Genomic DNA, 14,851 nt, shown 5'->3' with positions numbered 1-14,851 from the left:
CCTCCCTCCCTCTCTCTCTCTCTCTCTCTCCCCCCTCCCCAGAGCCCTTCAGTGCGGATGTGTGGGTGATGATGTTCGTGATGCTGCTGCTGGTGTCAGCAGTGGCTGTGTTTATATTCGAGTACTTCAGCCCTGTGGGCTACAACCGCTGTCTGGCTGACGGCAGGGGTGAGAGGCCTTCGCCTTCGCCACACACACACACACACACACACACACACACACACACACACACACACACACACACACACACACACACACACACACATCCAAAGGCTTGGTACCTGCTGTGTGAGGATGTAGTTGTAAATGAATACTGACACTTACTCTTCCCTTCCCATTGCCTTATCCCTATCTGTTTCTTGCTCTTTTTTTGACAGACAAGCGTTTACAACAGATGTTGACTTTCCCCATGACAAATTAAGCATTTTGTATTATGAGTTTAAAGTGACAGTGTACGGTAGTATTGACATTTTAAACACGCATATTGACATATAAGTTTGAAAAATATTCAAGCATGAAAGATCTTTTTTTTTTTTCTCTGATAATCAGGCAAACGCTGGTTTTTCTTTGTCTGTCGTAAAATACAGCTGCACAGTAAAATCCTGAGTGTTAATTTAACTTCCTGAGTGTTAATTTTACTCGGAGAGTGTAAAAGTGGACCCAAAAGGATCCATTTGTATACTCTCAGAGTTAAATTAACACTCGGGTTTTTACTGTGTAGCATTAGTGCCAATCCCCCCCTTCTTTTTTTTTTCTTCCCACTTGTACTTGGTCAATTGCCCCACTCTTCCGAGCTGTCCTGGTCGCTGCTCCACCCCCTCTGCCGATCCGGGGAGGGCTGCAGACTACCGCATGCCTCCTCTGATACATGTGGAGTCACCAGCCACTTCTTTTCACCTGACAGTGAGGGGAACTTAGCGCGTGGGAGGATCACACCATGCCCCCCCCCCGACCGACCAGAGGAGGCAGCAACCAGGACATATACCCACATCCCACCCGCAGACACGGTCAATTGTGTCTGTAGGAACGCCTGACCAAGCCGGAGGTAACATGGGGATTCGAACCGGCGATCCCCATGTTTGTAGGTAACGGAATAGACCGCCACGCCACCCGGAAGCCCCAACACATGCCAATTTTAAGTAAATTTACGAATTTATTGTGATACTTTCCACAAGATTTCTGGTGGTACTATTTACTCATTCCTATCTGAAGTGGTAAATGCCAGAACTGAATATGCTTTTAGGAATATTCACATTCCAGGGTTAATCAGTCAGTTGATACCACACAAAACCAGGTGGGCATTTTTTGGATCATACCATGGTATATAACAGCGGGTGTGTGTAGGAGCTATAAGAAGCTTCAAGCTGCAGAGGCGCTCTGTGTAGGCGGTTTGATGCATAGACATGAGAGGTTACCGGGCAGAGTTCCAACCAACAATTTAGTTGATCCGACTGCTCAGTTTAAAATGTACCCTGTGCGTGTACTTGCCGGTTCTGTAAAAAAAATAAATCCTTGCAATTAATGCCGCCGATCTATAAAAACAACGTCATAAATCTCGCCATTATAAGTCCGGCTTTTACTTTACTCTCAAACACACACACAGGCAGAAACACTTGCACAAATGCTAGGGCTTTACACTATATCTAGACCAGACTTCCAGTATGACCCCATGGCCTCATTCTCCTCCTCCGCCTCCTCTCCTCCCTTCCTCTCATCCACCCTGCCCTCCCTTTTACCCTCTCCTGGTGTGTCTTTTTTTTCCACCGATGTCAGCACACTTGCCGTCATTCTGAATGTTTATTTTTCACTGCCTGAGTGTCTTCAGGGATCAGGAATCAGGAACACTTTATTTATCATTTCCCCCAGCCCACGGCAGTGCAACACAAAGACAAAACCACATATCCAAAAACTACAAGAACTTCAAGAACACACATACTAACTAACACATATATCCAAACTAACACATATGTCCAAACTAAACACACGCACACACACACACAAAAAAAAAAAAATTAACTGTCCAAGGGAACAAACACCAGCCAGGATGACTGTCGGAAATGCCGGTCTGCACGGGCTAGCAGTTAGCTTAGCCTGCCCCGCTTCCGCATCCTGTCAGACCGCCCTCAGTGCTTCCTCCTCGGGAGCAGCTCCAGGCAGGGGCCGTGGTCCTTGGGCCCACCGGACGCAGCAGACCAGGCTCCCCCAGCCGATCCAACGCCGGCTCCCCCAGTCAGCCAGCCACCCTCAACACACCTCCCCGCACTCCGCTCAGGAGTGCACATCTTGCACGCATTTCCTTTTTTCCAAGACTCACGTGTCAGCTCTGACGGTAGTGGGGCCATTTTGCTTTAGATTTGCCCCAGCCGAAAAGACTGAAAATAAAAAGAATCAGTGTCTCTGAACATGCCATCTCATTTGGGGCTATATATAGACAACAGCCATCTTTTTTTTTCTTTTCATTTTTCCCATTCTTCATCATGTTCTGGCAAAGACGTACTCCTCCCTAAAGCACTATTCCCTCCTCTGTGACGACTTGTTCTGTCTGCTTGTAGTGCTGTTGGACTTTAGTGTCATGCTGTGTGAAGACTGAAGTTGGACTGGACGTGTTAGATGTAATAATGTATCGATGGCCGGGCTGCAGTTACTGTGGAGTCCTTTGGCCAACTCTCTGGTGAACTTCACAAAGGCAATATTTGGCATGATAATACCAGCAAAGTTTGCCCATGGACAAAAGCACCATCTGTGCAGCATACTGCTCATACACACACACAGGCAGGCAGGCAGGCACAAACACATGTCTATATATATATATACATACACACACACACACACACACGCACGCACGCAGGCAGGCAGGCACAAACACACGTCTATATATTATATATATATACACACACACACAGGCAGGCAGGCAGGCACAAACACACGTCTATATATATATATATATATATATACATACATACATATACACACACACACATACACACATACACACAGAAAGGATAGAAAGAGTCAGAAAGGCACGAACTGAGGAAGCATCTTGGATGAGAGGCGAAACGTCTTCACGGATATATACCAAGTCCAGTTGCACTTGATTCAACTCCTTTGGACACACAGACAGAGTCACTAATTACACTATAATGGCTGGAATAAGCCAGTCTGGTGTTAGCCCATTCTTGATGGTTCCTAATCTGCTTCCATGCCTGATAGTTAGACACACATACAAAATTACACAAACTTGGTGTAAAAACAGAACATACCTTTGACTCAGATGCATTTCGTGCACACTGTATATATTACTGACTCACAAACATGCACGTGTTAAAAGCAAATTTCATGAGTGAGACCTTTTTGAGAATTATATATTTGTGCAATTATATATTTTGATAAAGAGACATATTATAACAACTGCAACGCAAGTCATGAGAGTGCCTAGGAAAGTGCCCCTTTTTGGGACCCTGCTAGTGTCTTATGAAACTATGCTTGAACTCATAACGTGTCATTTAAAAGATCAAATTTGAACATTCGGGTTGGGGGGGGGGGCGCGTCCAGGTGGCGTGGCGGTCTATTCTGTTGCTTACCAACATGGGGATCACCAGTTCGAATCCCATTGTTGCCTCCGGCTTGATCGGGCATCCATACAGACACAACTGGCCGTGTCTGTGGGTGGGAAGCCGGATGTGGTTATGTGTCCTGGTCGCTGCACTAGCACCTCTGGTCGTCGGGGCGCCTGTTCAGGGGGAGGGGGAATAGCGTGATCCCCCCACGCGCTACGCCCCCCTGGCGAAACTCCTCACTGTCAGGTGAAAAGAAGCGGCTGGCGACCCCACATGTATCGGAGGAGGCACGTGGTAGTCTGCAGCCCCCCCCCCCCCGCCGGATCGGCAGAGGGGGTGGAGCAGCGACTGGGACGGCTCGGAAAAGTGGGGTAATTGGCTGGGTACATTGGAGAGAAAAAGGGGGGCAAATTCGTCTGCATGATCCTCACTTTGCCTGTTTTCTTTCAGAGCCTCATGGTCCTTCTTTCACAATTGGTAAGGCCATCTGGCTGCTGTGGGGTCTTGTCTTCAACAACTCTGTGCCAGTGCAGAACCCCAAAGGGACCACCAGTAAGATCATGGTGTCGGTGTGGGCCTTCTTCGCTGTTATCTTCCTGGCCTCCTACACTGCCAATCTGGCTGCATTCATGATCCAGGAGGAATATGTGGACCAGGTGACGGGTCTGTCAGACAAAAAGGTAAGGACCCATAGATGGATAGCCGGATGGATGGATAGACAGGTGTATGTATGGACTGATGTATGGCTTGATGGATGGATGGATGCTGAGAGTTGCTAGCTGACGTTACCTTTTCACTTAAATATTGAACACCTACACAGTTTACCTAAATGTAACGCACCCTAGCTGTTTTCATCTCCATCTCTCTTTATCTGTCTCTCAGTTCCAGAGACCAAATGACTTCTCGCCACCATTTCGATTTGGCACAGTGCCTAATGGGAGCACGGAGAGGAACATCAGGAACAACTACCCTGAGATGCACGGCTACATGGTCAAGTTTCACCAAAGAAATGTCAACGAGGCCCTGCAGAGTCTCAAGGCTGGGTAAGGAGCTGTACGGTCTACTACAGTCGCTGTCCCGCTCTTAGAGAGAGGAGGCAGGCACAATGAGGGAAGCCTCTATCTGGAGAAAATGGCATTAGACCTACTCTTATCGAATGACTGCGATCACAAAATGTAAATATATATGGTGGTACTGTTGAAATAACATCAAAATGAGGTAACCTGGGACCTACTTGACATAACAATCACCTCTGTGCAGATCTCTACCATTTATCAATCTTGATAAATGGTAGAGATCTGCACAGAGGTGATCTCATGCAATCTCATAAATCTCATATTAGAGATAGGGCGGCATGGTGGTGCAGTGGTTAGCGCCTTGGTTTGAACCCCAGGGTTGTCCAACCTTGGGGGTTGTCCTCTGTGTGGAGTTTGCATCCTCTCCCCATGTCTGCGTGGGTTTCCTCTGGGTGCTCCAGTTTCCTCCCACAGTCCAAAGACATGTAGGTCAGGTGAATTGGCCGTACTACATTGTCCCTAGGTGTGAATGTATCGGCCTTGTGACGGCCTGGCGGCCTGTCCAGCGTATCTCCCTGCCTGCCGCCCAATGACTGCTGGGATAGGCTCCAGCATCCCGCGACCCAAATTCGGATTAGCAGCTTGGAAACTGGATGGATGGATATTAGAGATGCAAATTGATAAACAGGTAATGATCACTGTGATAATAATGAGTTCTAATCCCCGAAAGAGGATATGCACCGAATCAGAGTAAAACTTTAAAATCTGGTTTTGTTCCCATTTCTGGACATGGGGACCCACTGGTTATTGTAATGAGATATAAAATAACTGTTTAAGTGCTTTATTATACTGAAGAGAACAATTTTGAGTAATAGCACAAGATTTGTGATGTACTTCACTGAGGATTGTGGCTGGAATTTAACGGCCTGCTTACTTTTTATTCTTATAATTTCAACACTTCGCATCCGAGATCTGCGTCACGACTCGGCCTGAACGAATAAATCCTTTAATAGGTTTTACAAATTACAACATTGCTGTTGAAAGGCGCTATCTGAAAAACTGATCAATTTCTACTTAAGTTTTCATTTAAATTGTGCTTTTGGACAGACCACGGATTTGATAAGAGTTACAGCAAAGCCGCGCACACACACACACACACACACACACACACACACGATTCACTTGCTAAGTACAACATAGCAGCTTAAATGAGTCTGTTTGCTTCACCTGAGTTCAACACTGAATCAGGAAATGAAATGCCGCCCCCCCCACACACACACACACAGCAGTGCAACATACAGATAAAGACACAGTTAAGGACTACAAGAACACACATGTTCAAACTAACACATATATCCAACAAAAAAAAGTCACTGTCCAACAAACGCCAGCCAGGATGACTGTCAGAACTGCCGGTCTGCATGGGCTAGCAGTTAGCCTAGCCTGCCCCGATTACGCGTCCTGTCAGACCACCCTTCGGGTGCAGCTCCAGGCAGGGGCTGTGGTCCCTGCAGCAACCGGCCGAAGCAGACCAAGCCCTCCCAGCCGATCCAGCGCCACCTCTCCCAGCCAAACACCCCTGACGCACCTCCCCGCACTCCACACAACGACATCAAAAGCACCACGGTCAATGCCAGGTGAGGCCACCGCCCTTGGTGTCATCGGAAGTGCCGGTCTGCATGGGCTAGCAATTAGCTTAGCCTGCCTCGCTTCCGCATCCTGTCAGACCGCCCTCGGTGTTACCTCCTCGGGTGCAGTGCCGGGCAAGACCGCGGTCCCTGTGCCCACATCGCAGCAGACCAAGCTCTCGCAGCCGATCCAGTGCCAGCTCTCCCAGCCGGCAAACAAAGACAAACATTTAGACGCAGACGTGGACAAAGACGCTGCATCGCCGGTACTGGGTGAGGCCACCTCAAATGTGAATTCGCGCCGCCATCTTCCCACAGCGGTACTAGGTGAGGCCGCTGCGAACGTGAATCCGCGCCACCATCTTCCCACACCGGAAGCAGACGAATACAAACTCACACACAAAATGACAGCTTACCTCAGCTGAGGTGATCCCTACGTGTGCACCATGCTTTTTTTTTTATTGCTGTTAAAAACCCTGGTTAGGATTTTGCTGTTCATTTTGCTTTTCTTTTCATAAACATCCAGTGTCTGAATAACTGAATAACCCCATTATCCTTTTGTCACGGCTGCTGTTAGCATGTTTTACCATCAAGACTCATTTTTGCACCTCACTCCTTTCCCATTTTTACTCCCCCTCTTCACTTCTCATCAAGCGTGCCTTTATGCCATGCTATTTGCCTTTGGCAAAGCAAGTGGAAGTCTATTACACTTATCAGCAGCTTAGCGCTACTTAACAGGTTAATTGGAAGGTAGTTGCAGTGTCTGGCTCCTGAGCACTAATTACTGCATCCTGTCTTTCTCTGTGTCCCGTTTTCATTAGCAAACTGGATGCTTTCATCTATGATGCGGCCGTGTTGAACTACATGGCTGGTCGGGACGAGGGCTGCAAGCTGGTGACCATTGGAAGCGGGTACATCTTTGCCACCACGGGGTATGGCATCGCTATCCAGAAGGAGTCGCTCTGGAAGAGACACGTGGACCTAGCCATCCTGCAGCTCTTTGGAGATGGTGAGATGACATGCAGTTGCACCATTCATAGCTACTATTTACTAGTACACTGGAGATATAGTGGCAATCTGACATACTAATTGCCACTTGTCTGTGAGTTTGTGTATGGTCTGGGTAGATTGTGGAACTGAATTGGCCTTCTGGGAAAAATATAGTTGTTTGAATCTGATACTCAAGAAAAAGAGACTGTCTTGCAGACCACATGTGACTAATAGCATATTCAGTGACTTCACACATTTGAGATGACTCTTTATTGCAACAGAAGTTTTGATGTACCTGCAGAAGAGAAATATGGACCAAACACAATACAAACTGTCACCTGGCTATCACATCTGGTTTTGTTCTCTATACTAGGTAAGCTAATGGTTTGATTTTGGACATAGCCACGTTCCTGTTTTGGAGTAAGCCAGCCAAATCAGAATTGTGTTGATAGGGGTGTCCGGGTAGTGTAGCGGTCTATTCCGTTGTCTACCAACACGGGGATCACTGGTTCGAATCCCCGTGTTACCTTCGGCTTGGTCAGGCGTCCCTACAGACACAATTGGCTGTGTCTGCGGGTGAGAAGCCAGATGTGGGTATGTGTCCTGGTCGCCGCACTAGCGCCTCCTCTGGTCGGTCGGGGCACCTGTTCGGGGGGGAGGGGAAACTGGGGGAATAGCGTGATCCTCCCATGCTCTACGTCCCCCTGGCGAAACTCCTCACTGTCCGGTAAAAAGAAGCGGCTGCTGACTCCACATGTATTGGAGGAGGCATGTGGTAGTCTGCAGCCCTCCCCAGATCAGCAGAGTGGGTGGAGCAGTGACCGGGACGGCTCAGAGGGTGGGGTGATTGGCCGGGTATAATTGGGGGGGGGGGTTGAGTTGATAGTTTCCCAGCTTGGTAGCTATTAAAATTCTGAATCTTTTCCGGTGCCTACCAGCACGGGGATCGCCAGTTTGAATCCCTGTGTTACCTCCGGCTTGGTCGGGCGTCCCTACAGACACAATTTGCCGTGTCTGCTGGTGGAAAGCCGGATGTGGGTATGTGTCTTGGTCGCTGCACCAGTGCCTCCTCTGGTCAGTCGGGGCGCCCATTCGGGGGGAGGGCGATCTGGGGGGACTAGCATGATCCTCCCACACGCTACGTCCCCCTGGCGAAACTCCTCACTGTCAGGTAAAAAGAAGCGGCTGGTGACTCCACATGTATCAGAGGAGGCATGTGGTAGTCTGCAGCCCTCCCCAGATCAGCAGAGGGGGTGCAGAAGCGACCGGGACGGCTCAGAGTGCAGGGTGATTGGCCAGCTACAATTGGGGAGAAAGGAGGGGGGGGGGATCGAGTAAATAGTCTCCCAGCTTGGTAGCTATCAAAAATCTGAATCTTCAAGAGGTATTGACACAACTGCAACAATATTTTTGATTTCCGGCAGTGACTCTTCACTGTTGCACACTGGGCCGGGTGTGGTGGGGACTGGACAGGCTCGTGGTTCAGGCAACAATATGCATCCCCTGCCAACACAGGCAAACACAGGCTACTCATACAGAAACTATTTTATTGTTTCACCCATTCAGGGAAATTCAGGATAAGAGCTAACAAGTGAGGGGGAACATTCCATGTTATAGTTAGCTATCATATCCTTTATCATGGGAATACAGTGTGCCAAGACATCTGTGTGTCTGGGACCACAATTCTGTTTATTGTTTAATTAGATTTGCACAGTCTAATGTGATCCCTTCTTCCACATGTAAAGATTCGACAGGATGGGGGGAAGGTTTGACAGAACTATACTGCTGAGAATAAGAATTGGAATTTAGCTCCATCAAGGGGCACCATCTACTTTATGACCATTCTTGGGCCTTTATGGGAGAATGTCCAAGCTCTCCAGGGGCCTCATGTATCGATCGTTACTATGGGCAAATTTGTGCGTACATGCCTGTGGGATTTTTTTTAGCCCTGAAGTTTGTCTCAGAGACCATTGTAGAACCTGGGTAACCCCTGAATTTAGACACCGATTGGCTAACACTGATCAGTCAATCAATCAGTCATTCAAGTTGCATTTTTTATATGGCACTTTTCTAGCTGCAACAGCCACTCGAAGCGCTTTACATTTCTGGTCAAATCGGAATTTCAGACACCCGTTATAATAGAACACAAGCCGTTTTCTGGACAATCGATACCTGTCCCACTCTCACACATGTAGCACTTCACTGTATGTACTGTCTGTGGTGTCATTGGTCAAAAGTCAGTGGCCTGTGGGCTGATTGAATTTAGCCCAAATGATCAGCAAATCAAGGGGGCGTGCCAAGACACCTGTCACTCACGTAACACGAAGATGAATGGAAGCTGATGCAGTTGTGTTTGGGCTGTAAAAAATTAGTCCATTTGGATGTATCTTGTGTTTTTCTTGTGACTAGTTAGTGCTGTTGCTGCTCTTAGGTTCCACCAAAATTTTAAATAACCTGTTCTAAGGTTTTTTAACAATAAATTTCTCATCTTTATAGTAAAATATGGGGAGGGCTTGGCCCTGTTAGCCCATTTATACCAGCTGTCCCTGATTGATATTATTATTCATTATTATCATTATTATACTTATAAATCGCTGATGTCTTTGCAGGCCTGGTAGATTGATTGTCGCAAGAGGCAGACAATAGCTGTTAGGAGGAAGGACTTACAAATAACCATCATGCTTTGCTGCTGACTGTCAGCCAATCTTGAGGGCTAAAAAAATTCCATGGGTGTGTACGCACAAATTTGCCCATAGTAACGACTGATACAGGGGGCCCCTGGGCGTCTTCCTGTGAAACACACTTTCTTTTCTCTCAAGTCGTGTGCGTTAATGAGTCTCCAAACGAGTCGAGGATGAAATTAAATGTGTTGAAAATGTCCGTTTGTTTCACCCAGTAAACGTATTGTGGACCCTTGTGGTTTCAAACCAAAAAATTGTAGCTACAAACAAGTCAAAGTGTCCCAGACAGTAGCAATTTGCTGTGTTTATTGACAATAACAGTCTAATGTCACAATGCCACAACTTGATGTACGGCTCAGCTGTGAATGTACTGAAAGTGCCATAGACATACGTAGGTTCGCCTCGTGTTTGTGTGTATTTGAGAGAGAGCAAGAGAGAGTGAGTGTGTGTGTGTGTGTGTGTGTATACTCTTAATTTTTTTGGAAATATTCTGGTGTGTTTTGAGCATCCTGAACCAAGGGCCCTCCAGGGCCCACTGTAGTGTGTCCCACTTAGGGGTGCCAGTATAGCTCCTGGTGTATTGCTACACGTTGTGTGTGTGTGTCTGTGTGTGTGTGTGTGTGTGTGTGTGTGTGTGTGTGTGTGTGTGTGTGTGTGTGTGTGTGTGTGTGTGTGTATGTGTGTGTGTGTGTGTGTGTGTGTCTGTGAATATGGGTCAGCAGTCCTAAGTAGGAGAGAGGAGTGCATGTGTTTATGTTTAAGGTTTTGTGTGCTTGTGTGTGTGTGTGTGTGTGTGTGTGTGTGTGTGTGTGTGTGTGTGTGTGTGTGTGTGTGTGTGTGTGTGTGTGTGTGTGTGTGTGTGTGTGTGTGTGTGTGTGTGTGTGTGTGTGTGTGTGTGTGTGTACATCAAATAAATAATTTCATTAACCTAGGAATAATTCAGTGAAGTTCAGATTTCATGTTCACTACCTTTTTGATCGTGAGTTCAAGAGTTTTCATTCTAAGTTTAACTCTGTGTGTGTGTGTGTGTGTGTGTGTGTGTGTGTGTGTGTGTGTGTGTGTGTGTGTGTGTGTGTGTTTCAATATGGGTCAGTACGCAATAACATCCTCGTGCCACTGTGCCGACACGCGTCCATGTACCAAGCGGCCGTCTCTCACCCCTCTCAGGATTTCAATGTCACTTTACCACGCCTCGCCATCTCCTCCCCTCCTGGTGCCCTAGAAAGGGCTCAGACTCACGTGGTGAGCCTAGTGGCCTGGTAAGAAGGTGGGCAGGGAACAGTTTGACGCAGGCCCGAGCAAAATATCTATACCAGGGCTCTCTCGGGAAAAAGGGAACAGCATCTTATTCGGTGTTTTTATCACATGTATTGAAAGGTTATGAATAGTAAAATAACTATCTGACTTCTTCTGTGGTGTTTCACTTGACAATACTTAAATCCGCCCATCCAGTATCCAAGCTGTTTATCCGAATTCGGGTCACGGGATGCTGGAGCCTATCCCAGCAGTTATTCGGCAGCAGGCGGGGAGACACCCTGGACAGGCCGCCAGACCAGCACAGGGCCGACACACTCACACCTAGGGACAATTCAGGACAGCTGAGTCACCTGACCTACATGTCTCTGGACCGTGGGAGGAAACCCACGCAGACACGGGGAGAACATGCAAACTCCACACAGAGGACGACCCGGGACGACCCCCAAGGTTGGACGACCTCTGGGTTCGAACCCATGACCTTCTTGCTGTGAGGCGGCCGCGCTAACCACCGCGCCACCGCGCCGCCCAATACTTAAATGTCAGTTATAAAACAGTGCTTTTTAAATATTAAGTAATTCGTGGGTGATGATGAAAAAAAATGCCCGTGCCATCCTTCACAGAGAGCATTCACACAGCACATTTACTGACCTAATGTACAAACCTGGCTCTTAAGATTTAGCCTTTAAACAAAGTGCCGAAATAAAGCCTTTAAAAGTGTTTACTGAATTTAATCAGACTTGCCAGGCGCTTATGCAGCATCGAGAGTGCTCAGCAAATAAAGTCATCCCAAAGTACAACTCTGGTTCTTATCTTCACCGGTGACGGGTCTGAAATATAGACCACGATAACGGAGGGTTTTGGAAAGTAATGATCATTTATTTAAATGTGGGCAAACTATGACCTCCATTCAGTGATTATTAAAAGACAAAACAACCACAAATATACACACAAAATAAATAAATGTAGAAACGGGAAAAAAATCGATTCTTTTTATTTTTTTCCTTTATAATTTTTTCCCCTTCTTCTCCCCAATTGTATTTGGCCAATTACCCCACTCTTCTGAGCAGTCCTGGTCACTGCTCCACCCCCTCTGCCGATCCGGGGAGGGCTGCAGACTACCACATGCCTCCTCCCATACATGTGGCGTCGCCAGCTGCTTCTTTTCACCTGACAGTGAGGAGTTGCGCCAGGGGGACGTAGCGCGTGGGAGGATCATGCTATTCCCCCCCGAACAGGTGCCCTGACCGACCAGAGGAGGCGCTAGTGCAGCGACCAGGACACATACCCACATCCGGCTTCCCACCCGCAGATACAGCCAATTTTGTCAGAGGTAACACAGGGATTCGAACCGGTGATCCCTGTGTTGTTGATAGGCAACGGAATAGACCGCCATGCCACCCGGATGCCCCCTCATTCAGTGATTATTAAAAGGCAATACAACCACAAATATACACCAAAAAAATAATTTAGAAACAGGAACATCAATTGGTTCTTTAATGTGTTCATGTTTTAATCTTTATAAAACTTACATAGTTTTGATGGTACTGTCGTATGCGCCAAAAATATTTACATCAGCCTAAATGGGAGAGTAGACTATTGTGTTTGAAATGTTGGTCCATGTAGTTTAGGCAGCTTTGCCCTCTGCTACATCCTTATTCACAGAAGTCATTCTGTGTCTGTGGACTGAGTTTGGACTAAGTGTCTCACACTTATGTCTCAGCCAGAAAAGGTTTGTGAAATGAAAGACACACCAATGCGGCCTCAGTTCAGGATTAGGTTCTCAACAGTTAGCCGGGTACCTACCGGCTCACCAACCTGGATTGGACAGAAGCTTGGCCTCGTCCCGCCTCTCACCCAGTGGGAAGCGTCACAGGCAGCTCACCACGGAGAGGCGTGATCTGCACTACACTTGATGACGTCATGCACTACAGCCCAGATGAGGGTTAGATTTGGATTGAAATTCTTGCGTCATCCTTCGGGCTAAGGTTTAAATCTACGTTTACTGGGGCATCTGGGTGGGGTGGCGCTCTATTCTGTTGCCTACCAACACGGGGATTGGCGGTTCGAATCCCCGTGTTGCCTCCGGCTTGGTCGGACGTCCCTACAGACACAACTGGCTGTGTCTGCGGGTGGGAAGCCGGGTGTTGGTATGTGTCCTGGTCGCTGCACTAGCGCCTCCTCTGGTCTGTTGAGGCGCCTGTTTGGGGGGGGGGGAATAGCGTGATCCTCCCACGTGCTATGTTGCCCTGGCGAAACTCCTCACTGTCAGGTGAAAAAAAGTGGCTGGCGACTCCACATGTATCGGAGGAGGCTTGTGGTAGTCTGCAGCCCTCCCTGGATCGGTAGAAGGGGCGGAGCAGCGACCGGGACGGCTCGGAAGAGTGGGGTATAATTGGTCAGGTGTAATTGGGGGGGGGGGTCTACATTTACTGATACCTTCTGCAATGGCAATAGCACGACAAGTGTCACTGGTTGGAGGCGAAGGGACAAAGTGGAGCTTCTGCCCCGTCTAGCTGGGCGAACTAGTAACTACCCCATAGAGGCATAGAGAGCTTAACGACAATGGTCATATATGTATGTGTGTGTGTGTGTGCGCGGACGTCTCTTCCTTTGTTTATATGCTGAGTAGCCTCTTGTTGATGCTCAGGGCCCAGTTTGTGCACCAGTGTGAGAGCTGCGATGACATGCGGCAAACAGGGCCCGAATATATGATTAATTAACCAAAGTCTGTCCTGCCACAGTCAGCTTTGATAGAGAACAGCTAGCGAAGAAACAGAAGGTGACCCACAAACAGACTCGGGGACCGTGGACAGACACGGGGACGCATACAGACCGATACTCGCGGAGACGTGTGCTTGCAAGCAAAAACGCACGTGCAAACACACCTACACTTGAAACACAGAGATGCAAGAACAGACACACACACACACACACACACACACAGGCGCGTACATGCACACACGTATGCACACACACATCCTTCAATTTGCATAGATGCACATAACAAAGCATTTACATACTGTGGGGTAAGCAGCCACTTTCACAGATTATTTGCTGAATTGGAAGTGCCCTCATGCATGTGAAAAGTGGTGTGTGTGTGTGTGTGTGTGTGTGTGTGTAGTTAACATGCAACCAGCGATTTACATGTGTTACTTCACTGAGTTGCTCCCCCATTTCACCAGGAAGTCTACTGTGAAATTTCTGTCTGCACTTCACTTTTTAACTTCTGCGTCGTCCTTTCTCCTTGCCTGCCCCCCCCCCCCAACCTCCCCTGTTCTCTCATTCGGTTGCATCATTCCCGCCGTCCCTCCTGTCCTCTGACACCCGTCCCACTATTACATCATATCCTCCTATCCCCTTCATCTTTCACATCCCTGTCTTCCAATTTCCAACCCCTGTTGAATAACCAAAATAACTACTCTTCATGTATTCACTGTGCCCCTCCCACCCCTATCCTGGCTCTCCCTCCTTCCTCCTCTTCCGCCCTTCCTCCCGCTTTACGAGTCACCATCTCCTCCTCGCTCTTGTCCTTCCATCCTTATCACTTCCCACCCCTTCCATTTCCTTCTGCTCTCTCTCTCTCTCTCTCTCTCTCTCTCTCTCTCTCTCTCTCTCTCTCTCTCTCTCTCTCTCTCTCTCTCTCTCTCTCTCTCTCTCTCTCTCTCTCTCTCTCTCTCTCTCTCTCTCTCTCTCTCTCTCTCTCTCTCTCTCTCTCTCTCTCT

General features: G+C 47.9%; 1 protein-coding gene across 1 annotated transcript in view; it reads left to right on the top strand.

Moving 5' to 3' along the window:
• Window positions 1–14,851, top strand: part of grin2ba (glutamate receptor, ionotropic, N-methyl D-aspartate 2B, genome duplicate a) — a 122,679-nt gene that overhangs the window by 95,721 nt on the left and 12,107 nt on the right. The window contains exons 10-13 of the mRNA XM_056287867.1: window positions 43–168; window positions 4,008–4,237; window positions 4,440–4,600; window positions 7,023–7,210. Coding sequence (XP_056143842.1) covers window positions 43–168; window positions 4,008–4,237; window positions 4,440–4,600; window positions 7,023–7,210 — 705 coding nt within the window. The remainder of the gene's footprint in view (window positions 1–42; window positions 169–4,007; window positions 4,238–4,439; window positions 4,601–7,022; window positions 7,211–14,851) is intronic.

Source organism: Lampris incognitus, chromosome 10 (assembly GCF_029633865.1).
Source record: "Lampris incognitus isolate fLamInc1 chromosome 10, fLamInc1.hap2, whole genome shotgun sequence".
Lineage (NCBI taxonomy): Eukaryota > Metazoa > Chordata > Actinopteri > Lampriformes > Lampridae > Lampris > Lampris incognitus.
The sequence above is the reverse complement of the archived record's forward strand: the minus strand, read 5'-3'. Positions and strand labels throughout refer to the sequence as shown.